Here is a 27,295-nt window from a genome sequence, read left to right as displayed (position 1 = left end):
AATACGCGATAAATCTACACCAGGTACGTGAATGTCGTTATGTGTTTTACGTTGTGCGGGTGGATCGCTAAGATGTCGTGGAAGGCCAGACGGCATCGTCCTCAGGTAGTGCGTGTCGTAGGACCTTGACATTTGCTTTATTATTTTGGGCTCACAGTGAAGGTCCCACAACCTTGATGCCCTTGGCTATGGTGTCGATTACTTGGAGACGGTATACACTCATCACTATTGCTGCGAACGATTGGAGAAGTCAACGATGGCCCTATATACTGCGCAGTAATATAAAATGGTTCACATGGCTCTGAGCACTATGGGACTTAACATCTGAGGTCATCAGTTCCCCTGGAACTTAGAACTACTTAAAGCTAACTAACCTAAGGACATCACACACAGCCATGCCCGAGGCAGGATTCGAACCTGCGACCGTAGCGGTCGCACGGTTCCAGACTGAAGCGCCTAGAACCGCTCGGCCACATCGGCCGGCGCAGTAATATAGTCGACTGATAATCATATAAGGAACAGAAAAGCGACCTAAGCGCTGTTGTCGAAATCAGACCGAAATTAGAACCTCGTATATAGCGTAGTACTGCTTCTAGAGACCCTTTACTTCTGCTCTGATCTGTAACTCAACATTGTATCCGGTCCTTTTATGGCACTGAGTATTGCAAGCTGTACGATAACCTGTTGCTGAACTAATATATCCTGATGGCTAGCTACTGAACGAGAAAGTACAGAAACAGTTATCTGAAGATTGTAAGAGACATGTTTTTTAAGTATGTTCTGTTTTGAAATTAAAAAAAGACATGCTAAGATATCTCAATAATTTTATTTTTTCATGAAAGCCTGTACCTTATCTACTATCTACTTTTCTACATAATTTCCGTCAATATTGAGGCACTTGTCGTAACGTTGTACCAGTTAACCACTGCATCACCACTGTTTTGACTTCGTCATCGTCTTGAAGACGCTGACTGCCCAGGTGTTTCTTCAAGTGCAGGAACAAGTGGTAGTCATTGGGCGCAAGGTCGGGGCTGTACAGAGGTCAGATTCACCCAGAAAAGTGAGAAGTTTCAGCAAAAAATTTCTGCCTGGAAAATCATGTGCACAGTTTTTTGGGACAGAAAAGGAGTATTGCTTCTGGAATTTCTGCCTCGTAATGATACAATCAGTGCAACAGCTGAAACTTCCTGGCAGATTAAAACTGTGTGCCCGACCGAGACTCGAACTCGGCACCTTTGCCTTTCGCGGGCAAGTGCTCTACCAACTGAGCTACCGAAGCACGACTCACGTCCGGTACTCACAGCTTTACTTCTGCCAGTATCCGTCTCCTACCTTCCAAACTTTACAGAAGCTCTTCTGCGAAACATGCAGAACTAGCCATGTCTCCACAGTATCCTTTCTTTCAGGAGTGCTAGTTCTGCATGTTTCGCAGAAGAGCTTCTGTAAAGTTTGGAAGGTAGGAGACGGATACTGGCAGAAGTAAAGCTGTGAGTACCGGACATGAGTCGTGCTTCGGTAGCTCAGTTGGTAGAGCACTTGCCCGCGAAAGGCAAAGGTCCCGAGTTCGAGTCTCGGTCGGGCACACAGTTTTAATCTGCCAGGAAGTTTCATATCAGCGCACACTCCGCTGCAGAGTGAAAATCTCATTCTGAGTGCAACAGCTTACTGTAAGACATTGCACAATCTGCACCGTCAAATTCAGAACAACAGACGTAGCAAGTTGAGCAAGGGCATCGTTTTGGTGCAAGACAATGCCCGTCCGCATGTGGCGAATCAGACCAAAGATCTCATCACATGTTTTCGATGGAAACTCTAGATCATCATCCGCCCAGCTCCGATCTTGCGCCCAGTGACTACCATCTGTTCCTGCACTTGAAGAAACAGCTGGGCGTTCAGTGTCTTCAAGACGATGACGAAGTCAAAACAGTGGTGATGCAGTGGTTAACAAGTCAGGCGGCAGACTTCTATGAGGAAGGTATTCAAAAAACTGGTACAGCGTTATGACAAGTAACTCAATATTGACGGAAATGATGTAGAAAAGTAGATTAAGGTACACGCTTTCATGTAAAAATAAAATTATTGAGATATCTTAGCACGTTCTTTTTTTTTCAATTTCAAAACGGTACTCACTTAAAAAACACGCCTCGTACGTATAAACTTCCTACATCTACATCTGAGTATACATACCGCCATTCGATACGTGGTGGAGGGTACCTTTTACCACTAAGAGTCATTCTCTTTCCCGTTCCACGCCAAAATGGAGCGAGGAAAAAACGACTATCATTATATCTCCGTACGAGCCCTAATTCCTCTTATATCCTCTCCGCAGCCATTACACTGGAAATTCAATGGTGGGAGTAGAACTTTTCTGCAGTCAGCCACAAATACCAGTTCTCTAAAGTTTCTCAATATCGTTTCGCGGAAACCTCATCTTCCCTCCAGGGACTCCCATTTGAGTTCACGGAGCTTTTCCGTAATACTAGAGTGTTGATCCAACTAATTAAAAAGTCTAGCGGCGCGCCTCTGAATTGCTTCGACGTCTTCCTTTAATCCGACCTGGCGGGGATCCCAAACACTCGAGCGTTACTCATTAATGTGTCGTGTAAGTATTCTATATGCGACCTGCTTTATAAATGAGCTATACTTTCCTACAATTCTCTCAATAAACCGAAGAATACCACTAACGTCCCCTGCTACCGACCGTAGGTGCTCGTTCCGTTTCATAGCGCTATGCAACATTGCGCCTAAGGATCTATCGACATGATTAACTTACATTTGTCTACATTTAAAGCATGCTACCATTCATGACATCAAAAACGAATTGCGTCTAATGCAGTACCCTTCTACAGCCACTAAATGATCACATCTCCCCGCATACTAAAATGTCAACAAAAAGAATCGCAGATTGCTGCTTACTCTCACTGTCATATCGTCTATGAATGTAGAAAACAAGAGCGATTTATAACACTTTCCTGACGATACGCTAGTCTCTGATAAACATTCATCGTCCAGGACAACGCACTAGGGACCGATGACATAAGCAGTTTGGTCCCTTAGGAATTCACACACATTTGAACATTTTTACAACGCACTAGGTTCTATTACTTAAGAAGCCTTCGAGCCATTCGCATATCTGAGAACCTATGCCGTATGGAAATGACAAGTAGTGGTACAGGGTAACCTCCACCACGCACCTTACGGTGGCTTTTGGGGTATCTATGTAAATATAAAAGTAGATGCTCGGACTTTCGTTAAAACTCTGCAGAGAATACTATGTCAAATGCTATTCGGAAATGTAGGCATATAAGAACCTGTCTGTTGCCCCCTCACTCTGCTTCGCAGCATATCGTGGTAGTAAAGGGAAATCTGAGAAGGAGGAGATCAGTGTTTAACGTCCCGTCGACAATGAGGTCATTAGGGAGGAAGCACAAGCTCGGATTAGGGAAGGATGGAGAACGAAAGCGGCCGTGCCCTTTCGAAGGAATCATCCCGGCATTTGCCTTTAACGATTTAGGGAAATGGCGGGAAACCTATAAATCAGGATGGCCGGATGCGGGTTTGAACCGTCGTCCTTCCGAATGCGAGTCCAGTGTGATATCAACTGCGCTGCCCCGCTCGGTAAAAGGGCAGTCTTAGTCCCGCACGAGCGATGCTTCCTTAATCCTGTCTGATTTGTGGATATAAGCTTTTATGTCTCAAGTAAATCTATTATGTTCGAACTTAAAATATGCTGAAGCATTCTGCAGCGAACCGATGTTAGGGATACTTGTCTGTAAATTTGCAGAGTCACCCTGCTACCCTTCTTATACACAGGATTTATCTGCGCTTTATACAAGTCGCCTGGAACTGTGAACTGGACGAGAGCTTACTACCAACTACGTTACTACCTTCTTACTAACCACCTTTCTACCAACTGTTTTGACGTACCACACAAACTAGAGCGAACACCTCATGGTGACTAAACTCGTCTATATGTAAATGTGTACTCCGCCAGTCACTTCGCAGTGGGAGGCGAGTAGTACTTCATATCGGCATTAGTGGTTTCATGTTATATGCCGTTCGCATATCGAGCGAGAAAAAAAAATGACTTGTGGCCCGGTATGGGTCCCACTTTCTCTATCTTGTTCTGGTGATCCCTGCGCGAGATACACGATGACGGCAACAGCACTCTCGCGCAATCTATGGCGAACACCGATTCTCTAAATTTACTCAACAGTGTTTTCACGAGAACAACGTCACCTTACTTCCAAAGATCGCCATTTACGTTCTCTGTCACTCTTCCGTATGGGTTTTACCAACCGGATAAGAAGCTGATGCTTCAGTCTGGAACCGCGCGACTGCTACAGTCGTAGGTTCGAATCCTGCCTCGGGCATGGATGTGTGTGATGTCCTTAGGTTAGTTAGGTTTAAGCAGTTCTAAGTTCTAGGGGACTGATGACCTCAGAAGTTAAGTCCCATAGTGCTGCCGGCCGCAGTGGTCTCGCGGTTCTAGGCGCTCAGTCCGGAACCGCGCGACTGCTACGGTCGTAGGTTCGAATCCTGCCTCGGGCATGGATGTGTGTGATGTCCTTAGGTTAGTTAGGTTTAAGTAGTTCTAAGTTCTAGGGGACTGATGACCATAGATGTTAAGTCCCATAGTGCTCAGAGCCATTTGAACCATCCCATAGTGCTCAGAACCATTTGAACCATTTCGTTCGATACAGGCCATTACACATACTTGATAACGGCTCCAAACACTACAGCAATAATCCAGAATTGTTCGCACTAGCGTCTTGTGTGCTATTTCGTGCACATATTTACTGTACTCCTCCAGGATGCTTCTAACAAATCTAAGGCTGCGCTCACACAGGGCTAAGTTTTTACATTCGCCTTCCCTAACGCTGACCTTATGTATTCTTCCCATTTAATTACGCGTCATGGTGTTAGATCTAAACATTTAAATGGTGTGACAGACTACAGTGATTTATCAGTAATCTTGTAAAAGGATAAATTTGTATTAACCAGATGCACGTGTCGTCAAACATAAAAATGCAGCACGAGGGGAACTCCCTACAACCGAGTAGTTGCTGTGATCAGGTGTCTTGCTTGAACGCAGCTTCAGTACAGTTTAGTCACAGGGCCGTGTAGGTTTAGGCAACAGTTATGGCAACTTATTTCAACAAAACTTCCTGGCCTGGCAGATTAAAACTGTGTGCCGGACTGTGACTTGAACTCGGAAGCTTTGCCTTTCACGCGCAAGTGTTCTTGCGCCTTTTTTTCCGTTATAGTTCGCTGCATTTGTTCGGGACGTACGTCGCATGACATGCGTTCTTCGTCTTGATTATTCACAAGTCTTTTTATTGTTATTATTATTATTATTATTATTATTATTATTATTATTACAGAGGGCAACTAACCCTCTGACCGAACATGCTGAGCCACCGTGCCAGCATCAACTGAGCTACCGAAGCACGACTCACGACCCGTCCTCAACAAATTTACTTCCGCCAGTACCTCATCTCCCACCTTAATCTGCCCGGAATTTCCATATCACTGCGCACTCCGCTGCAGAGTGAAAATTTCATTCTATTTAATTATTTATCGTATGGCCTATCCTCATATAAGGCAGATGTTTAACTGGTACATTTCAGTGATAAAAGACAATCAAGTATGAGATCACAAATATACTATAGGCGTTAAACTACTTATACTATCTAATTGTTCAGCCCACTCTGCTGCTGCTAAAGATAGCTTGAGCAGATTCGCCATGCCCTTTTGACAGGCTCGTTTTTGGCACTCTTGAATAAAGTGGAAGACTCACCAGCTGCGACATAGTCGCGTATATGAACAGTGATCCAATACTGTCAAATGTATTTTATTCCAGTCTTTGATCACAATATGAATTCTTTTGACGATGACCGGTTTCAGTCAGTATTGACCATCCTCAGATCTTTTCTATACCATGTCCTAAAGTGATAAGGCCGTAATGGCATCGTCAAAACATATAAATATACTCACCGCATAGACCTAAAATAAGGTGCATTATAGGCCACATCGTCCAGACAGTCATTTTTTCAACTGGCAAAAAGACCTGAGGATGGTCAACACTGACTGAAAACGGTCATCGTCAAAAGATTGGATACTGTGACCAAAGACTGGAATAAAAACCATTTGAAAATGGAAGACTGTCTGGCACTTTGCTTCACAGTCGCATTGGAGTACAGGCCGCTTACCCCATTTAAACTGTAAATCCGCCCTTCTACCAAACCCTGCACGTATTCTGTTGAGTTTTCCAGACGATAAGCGGCAAGTCAAACGCACAAGGTTTATTAGCCATGTTGACATGGCTGTTAATAGTTATTAGCACATTACTGTTGTTAACATTCCCAATTCCCCCCCCCCCCCCCAAGTTGTACGTTAAAACTGGTACAGTGCAGATCCTCTGCTAACCTGATTGTATGCTACACTAGCAATGGCTTCGTAGGCGGGCAGTAGCCGGTCACTATTGATCTTCTATTCACGTACCAAGGCTTCATGCTGGCAGAGTTGCGGAGAAGAAATGTTGCTGAACTGTGGCAAAAATAGATGGCAATACAGATTAGGAACAATTTACAATGATTTATCGATAAAAGTTTTACGACATTTAACTGGAGTACGAAGGTTGTGCATGGCAGCAAAGTGCACCGTTCACTTGCATAGATATGTATACAAACCATGGTACGATCTTAGAGCCAATAAACTACGGTTAACATCACTTAAACAATGTCTAGTTGACTGTTCTTGGCGGCGACTGTAGATAAATCCTGATACAAAGAAGAAAATGCGGGTGAGAAAAAAAAAAAAAAAAAAACCATAGCCGCGCGGTCTAAGGGGTCTAGCCGCGGTTCACGCCGCTCCGACCGTCGGAGTTTCGAGTCCTCCCTCGGTTATGGGTGTGTGTTGTCCTTAGCGTAAGTTAGATTAAGTAGTGTGTAATTGTAGGCGAATGACCTCAGCATTTTGGTCCCATAGGAACTTACCAGAAATTTCCAACAAACCCATAATGTTCGGATACAGCACTAGTAGCGCCCTGCTTGACACATTCAAGTCGTTTAAATATCTGTGCATAACGTTGCAAAGCGATATTAAATGGAACAAGCACGTGAGGATTGTGGTAGTGAAGGAGAATGGTCGACTTCGGTTTACTGGGAGAATTTTAGGGAAGTGTGGCTGATCTGTAAAGGGGACCGCGTATAGGACGCTCCTGCGACCTATTCTTGAGTGCTGCTTGTGTATTTGGGATCCGTACCAGGTCGGATTGAAGGAGGATATCGAAGCCATCCGGGGGGGGGGGCTGCTAGATTTGTTGCCGGTAGGTTCGAACAACACGCAACTGTTATGGAGATGCTTTAGGAACTCAAAGGGTAATCCCTGGAGGGAAGGCGACGCTCTGTTGGAGGAACACTACTGAGAAAATTTAGAGATCTGGCATTTGAAGCTGACTGCAGTATGATTCTGTTGCCTCCAGTACACATTGTGTCTAAGGACCACGAAGATAAGATACGAGAAACGAGAGCTCGCACGGAGGCATATAGGCAGTCCTTTTTCCCTCGCTCTGTTTGCGCGAGGAACAGAAAAGGATGTGACTAATAGCAGTACAAGGTAGCCTCCGCCACGCACCGTACAGTGGCTTGCGGAGTATCTAAATAGCTGTCTTGAGGCACTGCCCTGTGGTAATGACTGAGTGGATGCATCTGTCTGCTTTTGTGCACGTTTATCAGATGTATGTCCACTTGGGAACTGTTTGTGTGCATAACATAGCCCTTCACGTGTGTGCTCTCTTTGTAGCTTAGCCCTAACTAAGTTACGCCTGACTCGTAGGCAGCGCGACACTCTTCTATTTAGGCTGTGTCCCGTATCTTCAGGAGGACCTGGCAGATACTACAGAATTATTATTTTTTTTTACTGTGATCGTTATCTTACATTTATTCACTTGTAAATAGATCTTCCATTCATTGCACCAAGTGAGAAGTTATCCAAATCTTTCTACAGCATTCTCAGCATACGATCTGTCAGAGCTGGAAGAGGAGGAGATCAGTGTTTAACGTCCCGTTGACAACGAGGCCATTAGAGACGGGGTACAAGCTGGATAGGGGAAGGATTGTGAAGGAAATCGGTCTTGCCCTTGCAAAGGAACCATCTCGGCATTTGCCTCAAAGGATTTAGGGAAATCAGGGAAAACCTAAATCTGGGTGGCCGGACGTGGATTTGAACCATCGTCCTCCCGAACGCAAGTCTAAAGTGCAACCTCTCTCAGTCCGTTAGAAGGTCACATTAACCCGTTGTGTACATGTCGGTGTTTATATATCAGCATCGGAGTCGCACTGGGTTGCATATAAGCTGCATCAACGCCCTCGAAAGGAACCCTTTAAATTGCCCCTCATAAGTGGAATAACTGCCTAAGTTCGACGAAATTGGAGCAGCGCGTATGTAAACTAATCCCATCAGTTCGATGCGAAGCGATAGTCAGGAGCACGAGAATTAACAGAGTAACATCGGCTTCAGAGCTTCGTCTCTCTCTCTCTCTCTCTCTCTCACACACACACACACACACACACACACACACACACACACGTAATTAAAATCGAAACACACTGGTCGTGGGAGTACTGCATGAACGCGCTATTGCTACTGTCAAAAACAGTTGAGCAAGGGGTAAATCGCGCACTGGGTGACCTTTCGCGAGGAGCCTTAAAGGTCAGCGCCTACTGCCTGTATCCCTGCCTGCCACCTGCACTCATCCAGAGCACAGTTATTTCTACTGCCAGGAACACCACACTGTCAGCCACATGACTATCCTTCCCACGCAACGTCAAATATCCTAGCGAAAGAGGAAGTCACGAGTTGGGCTTTGTTCCGTGACTTCATAGGTGACACATTTCAGTGTAACTGCCTCGATATAAGGGGAGGGGGAGGGGAGAGGACTCTCAAATATGGACTGAGGAGGTGACGCATGGAGCACTCGCTAGTGCGGGGGGGGGGGGGGGGGGTCAAATTTTGATTTATATTTTCCGTTGTTTCCCTAAAGGTCCATACACTCCGTTTCTTCCCGCTACCCTGTCCATTCTGGGCTTAAATTCTTAGCAGTCCACTTAATACCGCACTTTTCAGCGCTCCAGTAAAGCTAAGTTAATCGGATAAGATGCAGTGCAAGCATCGATGACAAGCTGTCATATAAGACTCAAAAAATGAGGTACCGAAACTAACATAGCACTAGATATAGTGGCAGTAATCCACGTTTCAGTTAGAGTTCATCATCCAGATGACGGAGGAAGACTTTGGCAAAATATGGCCACCGAGGTCTAACCTAGATACCCAGTGCGCAATACTCATGACGATAATGACGAAGACTTTAGTGATTCACATTGGTAGTGCAACGAAAATCCACATTTTGTACATCGCTTTTCGCCATGTGCATAGTGCATCTACATCTACATCTGCATCCATACTCCGCAAGCCACTCCGCAAGCCACCTCACGGTGTGTGGCGGAGGGTACTTTGAGTACCTCTATCGGTTCTCCCTTCTATTCCAGTCTCGTATTATTCGTGGAAAGAAAGATTGTCGGTATGCCTCTGTGTGGGCTCTAATCTCTCTGATTTTATCCTCATGGTTTCTTCGCGAGATATACGTAGAAGGGAGCAATATGCTGCTTGACTCCTCGGTGAAGGTATGTTCTCGAAACTTCAACAAAAGCCCGTACCGAGCTACTGAGCATCTCTCCTTCAGAGTCATCCACTGGAGTTTATCTAGTCATCCGCTGGAGTTTATCTAGTCATCCACTGGAGTTTATCTATCATCTCCGTAACGCTTTCGCGATTACTAAATGATCCTGTAACGAAGCGCGCTGCTCTCCGTTGGATCTTCTCTATCTCTTCTATCAACCCTATTTGGTACGGATCCCACACTGGTGACCAATATTCAAGCAGTGGGCGAACAAGTGTACTGTAACCTACTTCCTTTGTTTTCGGATTGCATTTCCTTAGGATTCTTCCAATGAATCTCAGTCTGGCATCTGCTTTACCGACGATCAACTTTATATGTTCATTCCATTTTAAATCACTCCTAATGGCTACTCCCAGATAATTTATGGAATTAACTGCTTCCAGTTGCTGGCCAGCTACACTCCTGCAAATTGAAATAAGAACACCGTGAATTCATTGTCCCAGGAAGGGGAAACTTTATTGACACATTCCTGGAGTCAGATACATCACATGATCACACTGACAGAACCACAGGCACATAGACACAGGCAACAGAGCATGCACAATGTCGGCACTAGTACAGTGTATATCCACCTTTCGCAGCAAGGCAGGCTGCTATTCTCCCATGCAGACGATCGTAGAGATGCTGGATGTAGTCCTGTGGAACGGCTTGCCATGTCATTTCCACCTGACGCCTCAGTTGGACCAGCGTTCGTGCTGGACGTGCAGACCGCGTGAGACGCCGCTTCATCCAGTCCCAAACATGCTCAATGGGGGACAGATCCGGAGATCTTGCTGGCCAGGGTAGTTGACTTACACCTTCTAGAGCACGTTGGGTGGCACGGGATACATGCGGACGTGCATTGTCCTGTTGGAACAGTAAGTTCCCTTGCCGGTCTAGGAATGGTAGAACGATGGGTTCGATGACGGTTTGGATGTACCGTGCACTATTCAGTGTCCCCTCGGCGATCACCAGAGGTGTACGGCCAGTGTAGGAGATCGCTCCCCACACCATGATGCCGGGTGTTGGCCCTGTGTGCCTCGGTCATATGCAGTCCTGATTGTGGCGCTCACCTGCACGGCTCCAAACACGCATACGACCATCATTGGCACCAAGGCAGAAGCGACTCTCATCGCTGAAGACGACACGTCTCCATTCGTCCCTCCATTCACGCCTGTCGCGACACCACTGAAGGCGGGTTGCACGATGTTGGGGCGTGAGCGGAAGACGGCCTAACGGTGTGCGGGACCGTAGCCCAGCTTCATGGAGACGGTTGCGAATGGTCCTCGCCGATACCCCAGGAGCAACAGTGTCCCTAATTTGCTGGGAAGTGGCGGTGCGGTCCCCTACGGTACTGCGTAGGATCCTACGGTCTTGGCGTACATCCGTGCGTCGCTGCGGTCCGGTCCCAGGTCGACGGGCACGTGCACCTTCCGCCGACCACTGGCGACAACATCGATGTACTGTGGAGACCTCACGCCCCACGTGTTGAGCAATTCGGCGGTACGTCCACCCGGCCTCCCGCATGCCCACTATACGCCCTCGCTCAAAGTCCGTCAACTGCACATACGGTTCACGTCCATGCTGTCGCGGCATGCTACCAGTGTTAAAGACTGCGATGGAGCTCCGTATGCCACGGCAAACTGGCTGACACTGACGGCGGCGGTGCACAAATGCTGCGCAGCTAGCGCCATTCGACGGCCAACACCGCGGTTCCTGGTGTGTCCGCTGTGCCGTGCGTGTGATCATTGCTTGTACAGCCCTCTCGCAGTGTCCGGAGCAAGTATGGTGGGTCTGACACACCTGTGTCAATGTGTTCTTTTTTCCATTTCCAGGAGTGTATATTGTAGCTAAATAATAAAGGATCTCTCTTTCTATGTATTCGCAGCACATTACGCTTGTCTACATTTAGATTCAATTGCCATTCCGTGCACCATGCGTCAATTCGTTGCAGATCCTCCTGCATTTCAGTACAATTTTCCGTTTTTACAACCTCTCGATAAACCACAGCATCATCCGCAAAAAGCCTCAGTGAACTTCTGATATCATCCACAAGGTCACTTATGTATATTTTGAATAGAAACGGTCCTACGACACTCCCCTGCGGCACACCTGAAATCACTCTTACTTCGGAAGACTTCTCTCCACTGAGAATGACATGCTGTATTCTGTTATCTAGGAACTCTTCAATCTAATCACACAATTGGTCTGATAGTCCACATGCTCTTACTTTGTTCATTAAACGACTGTGGGGAACCGTATCGAACGCCTTACGGAAGTCAAGAAACACTGCATCCACCTGGGAACCCGTGTCTATGGCCCTCTGAGTCTCGTGGACGAATAGCGCGAGCTGGGTTTCACACGATCGTCTTTTTCGAAACCTATGCTGATTGCTACAGAGTAGATTTCTAGTTTCCAGAAAAGTCATTATACTCGAACATCATACGTGTTCCAAGCTTCTAAAACTGATAGACGTTAGAGTTATAGGTCTATAGTTCTTCACATCTGTTCGACGTCCCTTCTTGAAAACGGGGATGACCTGCGCCCTTTTCCAATCCATTAGATTTCATCATCCAGACGACGGAGGAAGACTTTGGCAAAATATGGCCACCGAGGTCTAACCTAGATACCCAGTGCGCAATACTCATGACGATAATGACGAAGACTTCAGTAATTCCAATCGGTAGTGCAATGAAAATCCACATTTTGTACATCGATTTTCGCCATATGTACAGTGCATCTGCGACCCCGAAGGTTGTAACTCAGCCCTCCCCCCCCCCCCCCCACCCTCATTGTCTTGTCGGAACAGACTGTATCTAAAATAAAATTCGACTATTGCTGCAAGATTTTCAGGTAGCTAAGTATGCGTGCTTGCGATGAGCCTTTGCATATTCCACCCGTGCGATGACATATTAGCGAAACGCTGTACGCCCTTACGAATGCTCGAGCAGTGCTGTGGTGCTCTAGGCAATGGACTCGCTATCTACGCTGTCTACATCACTAGCTATATCTAGAGCTACATCTATACTCCGTAAACAACCGCTCGATGTATGGCGGAGGGTACCTTGTGTACCACTGTCACTCCTCCCCCTTTTTCTATTCCAGTCCCGGATGGTTCGCGGGAAGAATGATTGATGATAGCCCTCTGTGTGGGCTCGAATCTCAGTTGTTTCATTCTACAACTGCTAAACAAGCTTGCTTTGTTTCGCCCTAACGGGTAGAAATTCCTCGGTCTCTCAGTGGCTGCTGCCACCGGTCACAAAGGCGAACTGTCGCCGTACCGTTGTGGAAGTAAAGACTTCCGTCTGCCTCGGAGTCATTGTCTGGCGCGCTCATCCCGCATGTGTGCTGTGTGTGTTTCTGAGCGCGAACAAAGGAGTCCTCGCGGCGACACACTATTGTTCGCCGCAGGCGCCTCTAACCTTGTCCTCCGAGCCATGCAGGCACTGCGAGAGACTCCTTCCTGTTCTCTATTTTGTCTGGTAGAACCAAGTACCCAAGAACACTCATAAAAAAACGAGCTCTTATCATATTATTCTTCTGAGTTCACACCCATATTTCCGGAAGCGGCTGTGAGTTCTGGTGATTGCGACAGAATTCTTTTTCTTTGTTGTTCCCGTCAACACAGAGGTCACCAGGCAATGAGTCCAGTTACTCGAGGATAACTTAGAAAATTATCTGAAACTTTCTTCTGAAATTGGTGATGGCAAAAATACAGAGAAACTAAATACCAACTGCCACGCGGAGTAGACTCGCGGTTTGAGGGGGCATGTCACGGACTGCGCGGTCCTCCCGCCTGAGGTTGGAGTCCTTCCTGGGGCATAGGTGTGTGTGTGTGTGTGCTGTCCTTAGCATATGTTGGTTTAAGTAGTGTGTAAGTATAGGGACCGATGACCTCAGCAGTTCGGTCTCTTAGGAATTCACACACATTTGAACATTTAAATACCAACTTCTAAAAAGGAACATGAACGCTTCTCCCCCTGGAATAAGAGTCAGTCACTGTTACACCTCAATAGTCCTTTGATATTTGGCTGAACAAGGGATTAAAATTTGGCTTTGTATACACACTATCTGATCAAAACTATCCGTACACCGCTGTGTAATTCGGAATTCACCACTAATGTCCCGAGAGATGGACCTACCACTGTGAAGAGACGAATGATGAATTATGTTGTCAGTACAATGGGTCGGTCATGAAAGCTGATGATAAACGGGTATTCATTGGACAAATATATTATACTAGAACTGACATGTGATTAAATTTTCACGCAATTTGGGTGCATAGATTCTGAGAAATCAGTACCCAGAACAACCACCTCTGTCCGTAATAACGGCATTGATACGCCTGGGCATTGAGTCAAACAGAGCACGGATGGTGTCTAAAGGTACAGCTGCCCATGCAGCTTCAACACGATACCACAGTACATCAAGAGTAGTGACTGGCGTATTATGACGAGCCAGTTGCTCAGCCACCATTGACGAGACGTTTTCAATTGGTGAGAGATCTGGAGAATGTGCTGGCCAGGGCAGCAGTCCAACATTTTCTGTTTCCAGAAAGGCCCGTGCAGCACCTGCAACATGCGGTCGTGCATTATCCTGCTGAAATGTAGGGTTTCTCAGGGATCGAATGAAGGGTCGTAACGCATCTGGAATGTAACGTCCACTGTTCAAAGTGCCGTCAGTGCGAACAAGATGTGACCGAGACGTGTAACCAATGGCACCCCATACCATCACACCGGGTCATTCGCCAGTAGCCGGCAGTTGTGGCCGAGCGGTTCTAGGCGCTTCAGTCCGGAACCGCGGTGCTGCTAAGGTCGCAGGTTCGAATCCTGCCCGGGCATGGATGTGTGTGATGTCCTTAGGTTTAAGTAGTTCTAAGTCTAGGCGACTGATGACCTCAGAAGTTAAGTCGCATAGTGCTCAGAGCCATTTGAAACCAATTGCACTGCTTGTGCGAAAACGCTATTAAAATGTTCCTTCTTTATTTTAATCCAGATGAGATAGGTCTCTGCCTATAATGATCTCAATAATAAGCTGGGCGTCCTTTCCAGCCGATGCACTACTGAGTACTAATTTCTCACCTCTTTCCTCCACCTACATTCGGTCTCTCTCTTTTTACGGTACATCCCAGTCCGTAATGTATGACACATTGTAACATTTTAGCATCGCGCTGTCCACTTTAGCACCATCTTTTACAAATAATATTCTTTCCACGGTTGCTGTGCCACTCATCGTTGTACTTCGCCAAGGAGTACGCCAACATTATCTCCTGCTCCTGTTGTAATAGGAGCTGGCGTATTGTGACTTCTCTTGAGACCGAACAACGTATGGATCAACATGGTTTCCACAGGCAACGGTAGTGAGAAAAGCTGCTCTTTATGTTTGTTGGTGATATCGTAAGTCAGTGGTTAAGAGATCTTAAGCTGTGTTGCTTAACTTCCGGGAAGCCTTCGATTCAGATCCGCTCCGTCGCATAGTAAACAAAATACGCTCGTGTGGAATATCTGAAGAGAAACACTACTGGCTTGAGTGTTTGCTAGCACACAGAATCTAGTTCGAAAATGGTTCAAATGGCTCTGAGCACTATGGGACTTAACTTCTGAGGTCATCAGTCTCCCTAGAACTTAGAACTACTTAAACCTAACTAAGCTAACGACATCACACACATCCATGCCCGAGACAGGATTCGAACCTGCGACCGTAGCGGTCGCGCGGTTCCAGACTGTTGCGCCTAGAACCGCTCGGTCACTACGGCCGGCCAGAACCTAGTATACCGTGCTTAGTAGTCAAAAGGATTGGTAGCGTCCGGCATGCCCCAAGGTACCGTGATAGGGCCGTCATTGTTCTTGGTATACATGAAAGACTGGCAGATAGCGACTGTAAGGTTATCATATTCTCCTTAGACCAAGCAATTGTTTAAAGGGCGGTTACGGCAACGGCGTTAGAAACGAGCTGCGAAATGCAGAAAGAGTTGGGAATGATCACCAACCTTTACTACCCTTAAGAAAACGCTAAATGACGGTGGATATGAGCACATTTGGGGAGCCGGCCGGTGTGGCCGTGCGGTTCTAGGCGCTACAGTCTGGAATCGCGTGACCTCTACCGTCACAGGTTCGAATCCTGCCTCGGGCATCGATGTCTGTGCTGTCCTTAGGTTAGTTAGGTTTAAGTAGTTCTACGTTCTAGGGGATTGATGACCACAGATGTTAAATCCCATAGTGCTTAGAGTCAGCCACATTTTGGAGCATTGTGTACTGCGTACAGTAGAGGAACAGCTCGGAGACTATGAGTGCTTGTACCAGCATGACAATGCACTCTGCCAGAAAACAGTGTCCATAGGGCAATGGTTTCTGGATAATAACGTTCCTGAAATGAACTGGCCTCCAAGAGTTCCGACATGAACCCAGTGTAAAACGTTTGGGATAACTCAGAATGTCGACTTCGCTCTAGACCCTATTATGCAACATCACTACCTTCTCTGGTTTCCGGTCTTGAGGAAGAGCGGACTGCCGTTACTCCAGACACCTAATTGATCGTGTCTCCAGCAGAATTCAAGTCACCATAAAGGCGAAGGATGGACACACCTCAGCCCCCATCTTATTCTGTTACTTGCTCCTGTGAACGGAAACGTGTTATGGAGATCTTGGTGTCACTCGCGTCCATCTAGATAAGTTTTTATTGAGTTTAACGAAGGCGTTGTTGGCTTGATATATTAGGCGATGCCCTTTGGCTATACTGACTAAAGGATCCTTCTAAGAAATACCAAATTAAGATAACCTGAAAATGCCTAAATAAGGCGAAACGCATCGTTGAAAAAATAAAAGAACTAAAATTGCAACCAAGACTGTTTTTAACTAATACGGTTAAGAAAGGATAGAAAACGTGATTTTTACCGGAACTTTGAGGAAGTTTTGACGTGCAGTATTGCGAGTCCTGCGTTGGTGTCACTAGAGACGAACACGGGCAGCCTCCAGAAATAGGAGAGAGCGTTCCAGAGCGCGATACGGCGCGCGACCGGTGCCGCGCTGGAGCCGTCCAGGAATAGCGTGGGCAGCTGGCTGGCTGAAGCTACGTCAGCCACGGCGCGTGTCCGTACGGCGGCCGCTTTCATCCGGTGCGCCGGCCGGTGACGACAACAGGACGCTCCGCTGCCCACCGCACCGGCCTTGTTAGCAGCTCAACGGCAGCCCGCCTCGGCACGCTCAATGACGGATGACGTCACAATAACGAGGTGCCACTTTATCTATCGATTTCACAGTGTGACGTGGCGCAGCACCTGTTGTCTGCACAAGGGACCTGCTATACACTCCAGAGTTTTCACCCCTCAGTCAGTACCGTGGAAAATGCTATGCTTCGCTACTCACACTTATTTGTCAACCAGTTTTCCATAATTCGCTAGTAGCGCCACTGTGAGGATGCAAATCAGGTTTGCTTTAAATACGTGCTGTAACGGTCATGAGCGTTAGTAATCTTTAGATTGGACGTCGTGAGATGATTTTTGAACGTGGTCGTGTAATAGGGCTACGAGAATCTGGATGTTCCTTCTGCGACACTGCAGAGAGCCTTGCCAGAAATGTAGTCATTTTACATAACTGTTGGCAGCAGTGGTCACGAGAATGTAAGGTCGCAAGAAGACCGGCCTCCGGACAGCCAAGCGGCACTACCGAAAGGGAAGACAGTCGTGTTTGGCGTAGGGCTGTGGCGCATCGTACTGCATCTGCAGCAGCGAATTGAGCAGCAGTTGACACCATAGTGACAGAACGAACGATTACCTCAAGGACAACTGCGTGGCACACGCCCTTTAGTGTGCATTCCACTGATCCCAAACCATCAATATTTGCGACCTCCATGATATGGACCGAGAACTCATTCGACCAGGTTGGAGGTCTGTTGTGTTTTCTGATGAAGCACGCTGTGCCTCGAGTGCCAGTGATGGCCTTGTGTTGGTTAGAAGGAGGCGAACAGGGGGCCTGCAGCCAACCTGTCTTCATCGTACTGTATGGAACTGGGGACCTAGAAACGACTGAGAGGCTTCGTCCCCGCCGTAGCACTCAGTGATTCGCAATGCCACAACAGGCTACAGCAGTCCACTCACCCCTCCGCCGCCCCACATCGAACCCAGGATTATTGTGCAGTTCGGCCCCCAGTGGACCCCTCCAGGAACATCTCACACCAGACGGGTGTAACCCCAATATGTGCGTGGTAGAGTAGTTATTGTGTACACTTATGTGGAGTAAGTGTCGCCGACATAGTGTAACTGAGGTGGAATAAAGGGAACCAGCCCGCATTCGCCAAGGCCGATGGAAAACCGCTTAAAAACCATCCACAGACTTGTCGGCACACCGGACCTCGACACTAATCCACCGGGAGAATTCGTGCCGGGGACCGGCACGTCTTCCTGCCCGGAAAGCAGTGCGTCAAAAAATGGTTCAAATGGCTCTGAGCACTATGGGACTTAACATCTGAGGCCATCAGTCTCCTGGAACTTAGAACTACTTAAACCTAACTATCCTAAGGACATCACACACATCCATGCCCGAGGCAGGATTCGAACCTGCAACCGTAGCGGTCGCGCAGTTCCAGACTGTAGCGCCTAGAACCGCTCGGCCACTCCGGCCAGCGCAGTGTTTTAGACCCAACGGCTAACCGGGCGGGCACGTGACTTCATGCTAGACACGCTCGGCGTACAACTGGAGTTACGGTCTGGGGTGTGATTTCATATTACAGCAGGACTACTCTCGTGGTTATTCCACAGATCCTAGCTACAAATTTGTATGTCAGTCTTGTGATTCGATCTGTTGTGCTGCCATTCATAAACAGCATTCGGGGGGGGGGGGGGGGGGGGGGTTCCAGTATGATAACGCTCGCCCATATACCGCTGTTGTTACCCAGCAAGCTCTACGGACTGTCGACACGTTGCCTTGGCCTGCTCGGTCAGCAGATCTGTCTTCAACCGAACACATATGAGACATCATCGGACGACAAATCCAGCGTCATACAGAAACAGCATTACCAGTGTCTTTACTGAACAACCAAGTGTTACAGGCATGGATCTCCATCCCTATTAACCGACATCCGGCACCTATACAATTCAATAAATTCACGTTTTGCGTTCTTGCATTCAACATTCTGACGATTACAGCGGTTATTAACGTACCAGCATTTGGCATTTTCAATGGCTTACCTCGTGCGTACGTTAACCTGTGATCTTGCAGTTTTAATAACTATGTTACCTAGAAAAATGAATTCCCAAAATTTTATTGCTCTACGTTAATTAGTTTTTGTGTTGCGATTTTTTTCTGTCAGAGACCGTTGGGACTTCCGAGACCTATTCGCACGGAGAGAGAGTATAAAGTGACCCACTCCGACGTCGCACAACTAGTACTATCTACGACTGGACGATGTAGTGGTAATAAATCACGTACTCAACCGTCCTTATCAGTCAAAACCATGTCCCAATCGTACTTCAAGCACATACAGGAAAAAGCAACAGGGAACTGTAATTCATCATATTTAAGTCAGTTTGCACGAAATATTTATAAACTATGTACAAAAACCTTCCTTGCTAAACAGTCTATCAACGCGGCGCAACAAAATCAAAGGGTAACGTGTTTGAAACCCCTCAATTTTCTCCTGTTCCAGAACAGAAATTTGAAATTTGACTCAAAGGAGTCTACAACCTTCCTCTGTATTGATGCAAAAGCGAGGCCTCCCTGCAGCTTCAAACAGCAAAGTGTCCACACAGACGAAGAAAAAGATCAGAGCTCAGAAGTTCTTGTGACGCGTAAGGAGGGCTAATGATGTCACGATGCACCCAGTTTCACCACACCTTGGACGTGTTTTACGACGAGAAGATCGTCACATCCCACTTACCCACATTTCATCCCTTAATTTGACACCTCTGTGATGGATGTCAGAAACGCAATGCCCACCGAAATCTCGCGGTTTTCTTATGGGTGGACGAAAAAAAAAAAACATTTCAGACACACCACCGTTTGTAATCTATTTGAAAAGGTCGCAGGAGGTGGCTTAAAGGCCGTCAGTGAAACCACCCCTTTTCTGGGGGCGTTGATATCTAGACATTTTGAACAGCATTCCAGGGAGTGTTTTCCAAAAGGATAACGCTCGCCCATATATCGCTGTTGTTACACAACAAGCTGTACAGTGTGTCCACATGTTACCTTGTCCTGCTCGGTCAACAGATCTGTCTCCAACCGAACACATATGAAACATTATTGGATAACTCACACATCCTAGACATTTGGTGTTTGAACAAGACAGTTTACTGTGCAATGTGTTACAGAACAACATTCTCAACAGCTTTTGACGCAGCCATTTTTATAATGGTATACAGAGTGGAACCACTATGAACCATTCAGAAGCATTCGACAAAATCTGAGTGTGGTCCGAAGCAGCAAAGGATGTTTCATGCCTTCTTTACCTGATCATGACGGACATATGGGGTATGTCATTGACACGTGTATGAAGAAAACAGCAAAGGGTGTCTCTAATATTCTCAGTTCCGCAACACGCTCAGTGTCACCAGTGCAACTGTGTTGAGGACTTTTAAAATGTACCGGCACGGAGGCAGCCCTTGACCGATTCCTAGGCGCTTGATGGTAGGCAACCCTTACAACACCCCTTAGATTCTGCGTGCCCACAAGAAGCCACTACAGCCGCACCGGCGCGCTATTCTTGTCGATATCGAGCGTCGGTGTGCCTGAAATGTTTGCCTCTGTCACCCATAAGAAAACCACGTGATTTAAACGCTGGGCGTCGCGGTTCTGACCTCCATCACAGAGGTGTCGAAACAAAGGGTGAAATGTGACGGCCTCCTCACCATGCGACACATACAAGGTGGCATTGGGCAGATTTAAGGTTAAATTTGATGCTAATATGACATCATTAGCCCACTCACATAAACGTCCGTGCTCTGGCCCCTATTTCGCATGTATCAACACCTTGATGTTCGAAGTGTCGCCGAACCCGAGGCTGACGCCGCAGAACGCTACGCTTTTGCGTCATTAGAGGAAGATTGTACACTCCTTTGAGTCAGTACAGGAACAGTTCAGAGACGATCACTGTATGAGCAAGACAGTGCACCCTGTCATAAAGCAGCAGCTGAGAGGCAATAGTGTGTGGACAACAACATTCTTCAAATGGTCTAACCTGCCCCGAGTCCCCACCAGTAGAACACCGGTGTTAGACTGTCGATTTCCCTCCAACACCACTGCCTTCTTTGGTTTCACCTTTTGAGTAATGAGCTGTCAGTGGTTCACAGACATGTAGGCACATCTAAAGCGTCCCCAACAGAGGGTAGGCCGTCATAGAACCGAAGTGTGGACACAACTAATAGGTGTCCGGATACTTTTGATCTAATCGTCTACACTACACTTGAGAATAGCTATAGATCGAAAATTATGTAGTAGTGAAGAGTAAAAAATGAAAGGATGCTTTGCCGGCCGGTGTGGCTGAGCGGTTCTAGGCGCTTCAGTCTGGAACCGCGCGACCGCTACGGTCGCAGGTTCGAATCCTGCCTCAGGCATGGATGTATGTGATGTCCTTAGGTTAGTTAGGTTTAAGTAGTTCTAAGTTCTAGAGGACTGATGACCTCAGTTGTTTAGTCCCATAGTGCTCAGAGCGATTTGAACCATTTGAAAGGATGGTTTAACTGTAACAATATCAGCCAGTGTGGCGAATTTATATAACTTCAGAAATGCAGTTTGGTCTTGTTGAAGACCCCCTTCCTAGCAAATCTTTACGGGTCTTCCGGAATGGTTTTGTTTGTAAGTGACTTTTCTGCTACCAGTCACGACTTTTTTATTTGTATTTCACACGGCTCGTTTCGAGAAATGATTCCCATTTTCAAGCGAGTTTTTCTCTGTGACATACGCCATTTTTACGTAATGTTTTTGATGTGTGAGGTTCTGCTTTGTTTTGTTTACTTTACTGCAATGTATAAAAAACGCGCAATTTTGAGTTGATTATCGATCTTTATACGTAGTTAGCGGCAAAATTTGGAAGAACCTGTACTTTCAGTTTTAGTATGGTCCATTTGTGCAGAGTCTCTCACATGTTAAACGTCAGATACATAATAAAGGACACGCAATTGGAAAAGTAGAGCAAAATGTCAGAGTACTCCACTGATTAAATAAAGGGGATAAAATGGATGAGTTAGAAAAAATGGAGATATATTCACATTACAGAAAACAGGAAGATAAAATATTAAACGAAAAACCTTGAAGTGAATCAGTGAATTTCTTCAGATGCTTCGACAGTATGCTTAAATAAAAATGGTAAGACACATAATTAAAGCGCCGTTGTAAAATAGATACAAACAAATTATGATCTGGATTCTTAAGATAAATGCCCTGCGTACAAAAGTATGTTATACTCTGTGGAAGACCTATAATATCATCTTTGTCGACTTCACCTAAAAACATCTTTGTAACTTTGTGCTGGCCTAGGCCCGCTGCGTATTAGGAACATTATGTATTCGGCTATGTGAGCAAGACGCTGCTGCGTTCGATTATATCTTATATTACAGTAGGCCTATTTCGGCGCGATTGCCATTTTTAGGTTATCTGTGGAAACTGTTTGTTCATTTAAGTTACTCTAGATGTATAATGTGCACAGAAAATTGTGTGTGATGTTTAACGTATGTGAGACTCTGCACAAACGGACCATAAGATAACTGTAAGTACAGGTACTTCCAAATTTCTCCACTAACTACATATAAAGATCGACAATCAAATATAAATTGTACGTTTTTTATGCATTTTAGTAAAGTCAACAGAACAAAGCAGAATTTCACACTCAAAAACATTACGTAAAAATGCCATTGGATTGTATTGTATGTCAACCGGGGACCTAGAAACGACGGAGAGGCTCCGTCCCCGCAGCAGCCGCAGTGGTCCACTTCACCCCTCCGCCGCCCCACACCGAACGCAGGGTTATTCTGCGGTTCGGCCCCCGGTGGACCCCCCCCCCCCCCCCTCCCCAGGGAACGTCTCACACCAGACGAGTGTAACCCCTATGTTTGCGTGGTAGAGTAATGGTGGTGTACGCTTACGTGGAGAACTTGTTTTTGCTCATCAATCGCTGTAACTGAGGCGGAATAAGAGGAACCAGCCCGCTTTCGCCGCGGCAGATGGAAAACCGCCTAAAACTATCCACAGACTGGCCGGTTCACCGGACCTCGACACAAATCCGCCGGGCGGATTCGTGCCGGGGACGAGGCACTCCTTCCCGCCTGGAAAGCCGTGCGTTAGACCGCACGGCCAACCGGGCGAGCATAAATGCCATAGTACACAGAGAAAAACGCACTTGAAAGTGAGAATGATTTTCCGAAACGCACAGTGCGAAAAATAAATAAAAGAACATCCTGACTGGTAGTAGAAAAGTTATAAATAAGCAACCCACTGTTTTCACAGTCCCTTGCCTTCACATACCACTTATAATGGATCAAACCAGATTCTCTGGAAGTTCTTTGAAATGACCCTTGATAATAATAATTATTATTTTTATGTCGAGCATAAACAAGGTTCCTTGCTCGAGATAAAGTGTAAAGTAACACTCGCCGATATCACTGCTGTGCTTTGCGAAACTTGGTAGTACGCTCTTCGGATGCGCGTGTGTGTGTGTTTACGCGAGTCGCCGGTAGCGGTCACGTTGGCGCACTCCGCGAGGGGTCCGCACAGTGGAGGGGGTTAGGCGGCAGCGAGTGACGTGCTGTGACGTCACGAGCGCGCTCCGTCCGGCAGGTAGTAAAAGCGCGCGCCGGCGCCCGCGGGGTAGTCTGCTAGCGGCCGCCGACCAGCCAGGTTCATGGGCATGCTCGACGTCGACTCGCACGTGGCGGCGCCGCCCGCGCCCGCCTCCGCGCCTTCGGCCGCCGCCCTCTGCTGCCAATTCCTCACCGCCGGGTAAGCTCTCGTCCGTGGAGGAACCGCTCACTGCTGACAAGGCAGTCGGGATGGCTGCAGAGCCTTGCTAATCACTGATGATGAAGTGCGGTGTATTAAGTCACTTTTTAGGCGCATCCGTCTCGTTGCTGACGATTTATTTTGAACAGGTGGTGCCCCACAGCTTGTAAATATTTGAGAAAAAAAGATATTCAGAATTACTAAGACCCGTTGATATGCATTAACTATTAGTTTCAGTCTGCCGGCCGGCCGGGGTGGCCGAGCGGTTCTAGGCGCTACAGTCTGAAACCGCGCGATCGCTACGGTCGCAGGTTCGAATCCTGCTTCGGGCATGGAGGTGTGTGATGTCCTTAGGTTAGTTACGTTTAAGTACTTCTAAGTTCTAGGGGACTAATGACCTCAGAAGTTAAGTCCCATAGTGCTCAGAGCCATTTGAATTTATTTTTTTTCAATCCGCCAGTCATCATCAGGTAACATAAAATTATGTACATCACCCCGTACGCAAGGCACTGTGAACCTTAATGTTTTAAAGCACCAGTAATTTACTCGAAAAATCTTTTTTGCTTGCTGCACATGAAATTTTTATTTTGTTTGTGGGACCAGATACAATTTTGTCCTTTTTAATTCGGTATCTTGAATAGGTGTCCTGGAATATTAGACGACTTTACGTTTCTACAAAAAAAAAAAAAAAAAAAAAAAATCCATTTAGTATTCGGCGACACCTACTGCAGATGCCTTGTTAAAATGTGAAAGTACACATGCATTAATAAACAGATATTTTGCATAGCACACCGGCACAGCGACATAGCTTCGAATAGTCTACACCACTGATTTTGATCCATATCACCTATTTCTAAATATGTGAATTGGTATTAAATAAGAGATGCCTTTTGTGTCCGTAGTATAAAACATTGTTTCACCTATTATCACGAAGCAAACCTCTCGAGTGCAATAAAAGTGGAAAAAAAACAAGCAATAAATGTAAGATCAGTAAATGAAAAATTATTAAAAATAAAATAATTAAAGAAATACGTAGTAATACTGCCAATACCAAACGAAACCATTCTGTCCATTTTTACTACTAAAGAAAATATAAAATTCGTTCAAGTTTGTTTTTTTATTTAGTTTTCTGTTCTGTGCTTTTGCATACAAACTGCTTGTTGCCTAAAGCGCACAGGAATATCGTTTTATTGTTTGTTGTCCGTCATAGTAGCAATATCAATGACAGTTTTCTGCTGAAATTCTATGTTATTGTATAGGACAAAAGAAGTGTTTCAACGATAAGTGACGTGTAACTTCTTGGTAGATTAAAACTTTGTTCTGGACTAGTATGCCACTCAGTTTTAATCTGCCATCAAGTTTCAAACCTGGATACACTCCACTGCAGAGAGCAAATTCATCCTACAGTTCCTGACGTCTCCTTCACAACCGATTTTTTTTTTTTTTTTTTTTTCCAGTTCACGCCGCTCCAATCTACCCGTCTACCAGACAGGCTGATCATCTTACCACAATGCCAGAAGTGAACATCTTTCATTTTAATAATATGAAAAAAAAAAACATTTGTCGAGACAAATTTCCCCTTCAGTCAACAAACCGACGTCCCCCTCTTGTAGCTTACAGTAGTAGTCTCTCGTTTCATTCACTAGTAGAGTATGAGTATGGTAAGAGTGATTGCTTGGCTACCTCTAACCTAACTTCTTCGAGCTCTGGATAAATATTCTATAGTTGTTAGCTATTTAATATTGCTGGTTTCACTCTCTCAGGCAGTATTCAAGTACATGTCGTGTAAGGCTTCCGTCACTGTGTTTTGTATACATTTTGCTTTGGCCACGCCTGTATGACTATATTGATAAAGCAAAGTCTCTCTTGAGGTACTGTGACTGAATTAATGTGATCAGTTAATTTCGAATCAGCATCCTGTTGTTGCTTCTAAGGGTCTTGGGTAATGAGTCTGACTCCAGCTGAATGATTACTTGTGTACTCATACATAATACTGTTATACGAATATCATTTACGTTCTCAGTAGAAGTTATAGCACACTCCCATCTTTTTTCCCGTTTTATCAAGGCAGCTTCAGTCGTTTACATACCGCCAGAAGTATGAAGGAATGTTTTAGAGTCTAACGTCCTTTCGACTTCGAGGTCATTAGGGACAGAGCATTAGGGAAGGTCGGAGGAGGGATCAGCCATGAACTTGCTTAAGAAAAGATTTTGGCCTACAGAAAAACGCGTGTTAAGTTAGTGAAACATGTTATAAGTCGTAATATATCCTATCTGAGGTTGGGCGTCATATTTGCTTCCAGTCTAAAAAAAATTGTTTGTATGTGGGTATTTCAGCGGAAATACAGCGGTATGCCTAGCTAGCTGTACGCAGAATAAATTTCGCCCGTTTCATCCAACCTTCGAAGAAAAATGTGCCGTACTTCCTACTTTAATACTTAAAATGTAAGGCAAATTTAGTCGTCAAGCTGTTCACAACATATGAATACACTACGCTCCGTGAAGAATTGTTGCACAATATCTATCGTTGTCCCTTGTAAAGCATAGTCCCTTTCTTATGAAAGTGACCCGAATTATCTGCAATTGTATAAGAGGAAAGTAAGACAGATTATTTATCATCATAACGGGTTGAAACAAATACAGTAATACCACAGTATGCCGTTCGCTCCTTATCTGAAACACTGTCTCACTGGTATAGATCTGTAGGCTTTAACGTCCGCCACTATGCGACCTAACACTTCAGATCTGTTAGCCTCTTCCTCCAGTCTTCAAATCTTATCCACCTCAGTGGTGCAGTTCTCCTGTGAGCTGAACTTCACGCTCTCCCTTAGAGCTTCAGTGTGTAAGGAGGGGCACTGCGGAATAAGATCCCTGCAGCGTTGAGCAGAACAGCTCCGAGTATTACTTTGTCATCTCACGTTGCTTGGATGCCAAGGAAGAGTACTTGAACAAATAACAAGCTGATGTAATATCTTCAGCTTTACTCCGTGGTGCAAACCATCACTACCAAACTTAGATTCGGCTAGCGAGTTACCCACAAAGCCAGACTACTGCGTACCGAGCTTTATTGCTGAGTCCTTATCGTGTGTTGGCCGTCGCACATACGGCAACCGTTAGCTAGTAACTTCGGACTTAATAGCTGCCATCAAAGCCACTCATGACGCTATTGCTGCAAGAACTCCCAGTTTCCTCGTAACTGCGCTGTGGAAGCTGGAAGAATTTTCTGTGATCTCACGTACAGAGCAGTGTTACAAAACAGCGACGCAAGGAATACGTAATCGTGAGACCTGCTGTTCGTGATCCGGCTTCGTCGTCCTCTACATTTTGCACTAGCTTCGAAAATATCAGACCAAAAACTGCTAATATAATAATCCTCATTTCCCTAGGTATCAGTCCCACAGAAATCTAGGCGATACAATAGGCAAACAGCAGCTCGCACAGAGGCCGTAAAGTGCTTCTCGTTCTCGATCCGTCAGTAGAAACAGGAAAAACATTAGTACGTGTTACAATAAAAACCACATTATGCCAGGTAGTGGTTAGTAGAGAGCAGACGTCAGTATAAGAACTCTGCGCCAGTCCTAGCAGTGGATCAATGTGTTATGTAACCTCCTTGTTAACGGGATGTTAATACTTACAAACACACACACACA

General features: G+C 46.0%; 1 protein-coding gene and 1 non-coding gene across 8 annotated transcripts in view; both read left to right on the top strand.

Moving 5' to 3' along the window:
- Nucleotides 1–27,295, top strand: part of LOC126365928 (nocturnin) — a 392,287-nt gene that overhangs the window by 329,211 nt on the left and 35,781 nt on the right. Inside the window, exon 1 of one of the 7 annotated variants that reach the window (XM_050008690.1) lies at nt 23,522–23,646. The exons of the other annotated variants lie outside the window; for them this stretch is intronic. Within the exon in view, the coding sequence (XP_049864647.1) occupies nt 23,549–23,646 (98 nt within the window). The 5' untranslated portion in view covers nt 23,522–23,548. Of the gene's footprint in view, nt 1–23,521; nt 23,647–27,295 lie in introns of those variants that run through there. 7 annotated transcript variants of the gene reach the window in all.
- Nucleotides 1,509–1,583, top strand: Trnas-cga (transfer RNA serine (anticodon CGA)). Its single transcript has one exon. It is a non-coding gene; the product is annotated as a tRNA-Ser (tRNA).

This window comes from Schistocerca gregaria, chromosome 4 (assembly GCF_023897955.1).
Source record: "Schistocerca gregaria isolate iqSchGreg1 chromosome 4, iqSchGreg1.2, whole genome shotgun sequence".
In the NCBI taxonomy this organism is placed as follows: domain Eukaryota; kingdom Metazoa; phylum Arthropoda; class Insecta; order Orthoptera; family Acrididae; genus Schistocerca; species Schistocerca gregaria.
The sequence above is the reverse complement of the archived record's forward strand: the minus strand, read 5'-3'. Positions and strand labels throughout refer to the sequence as shown.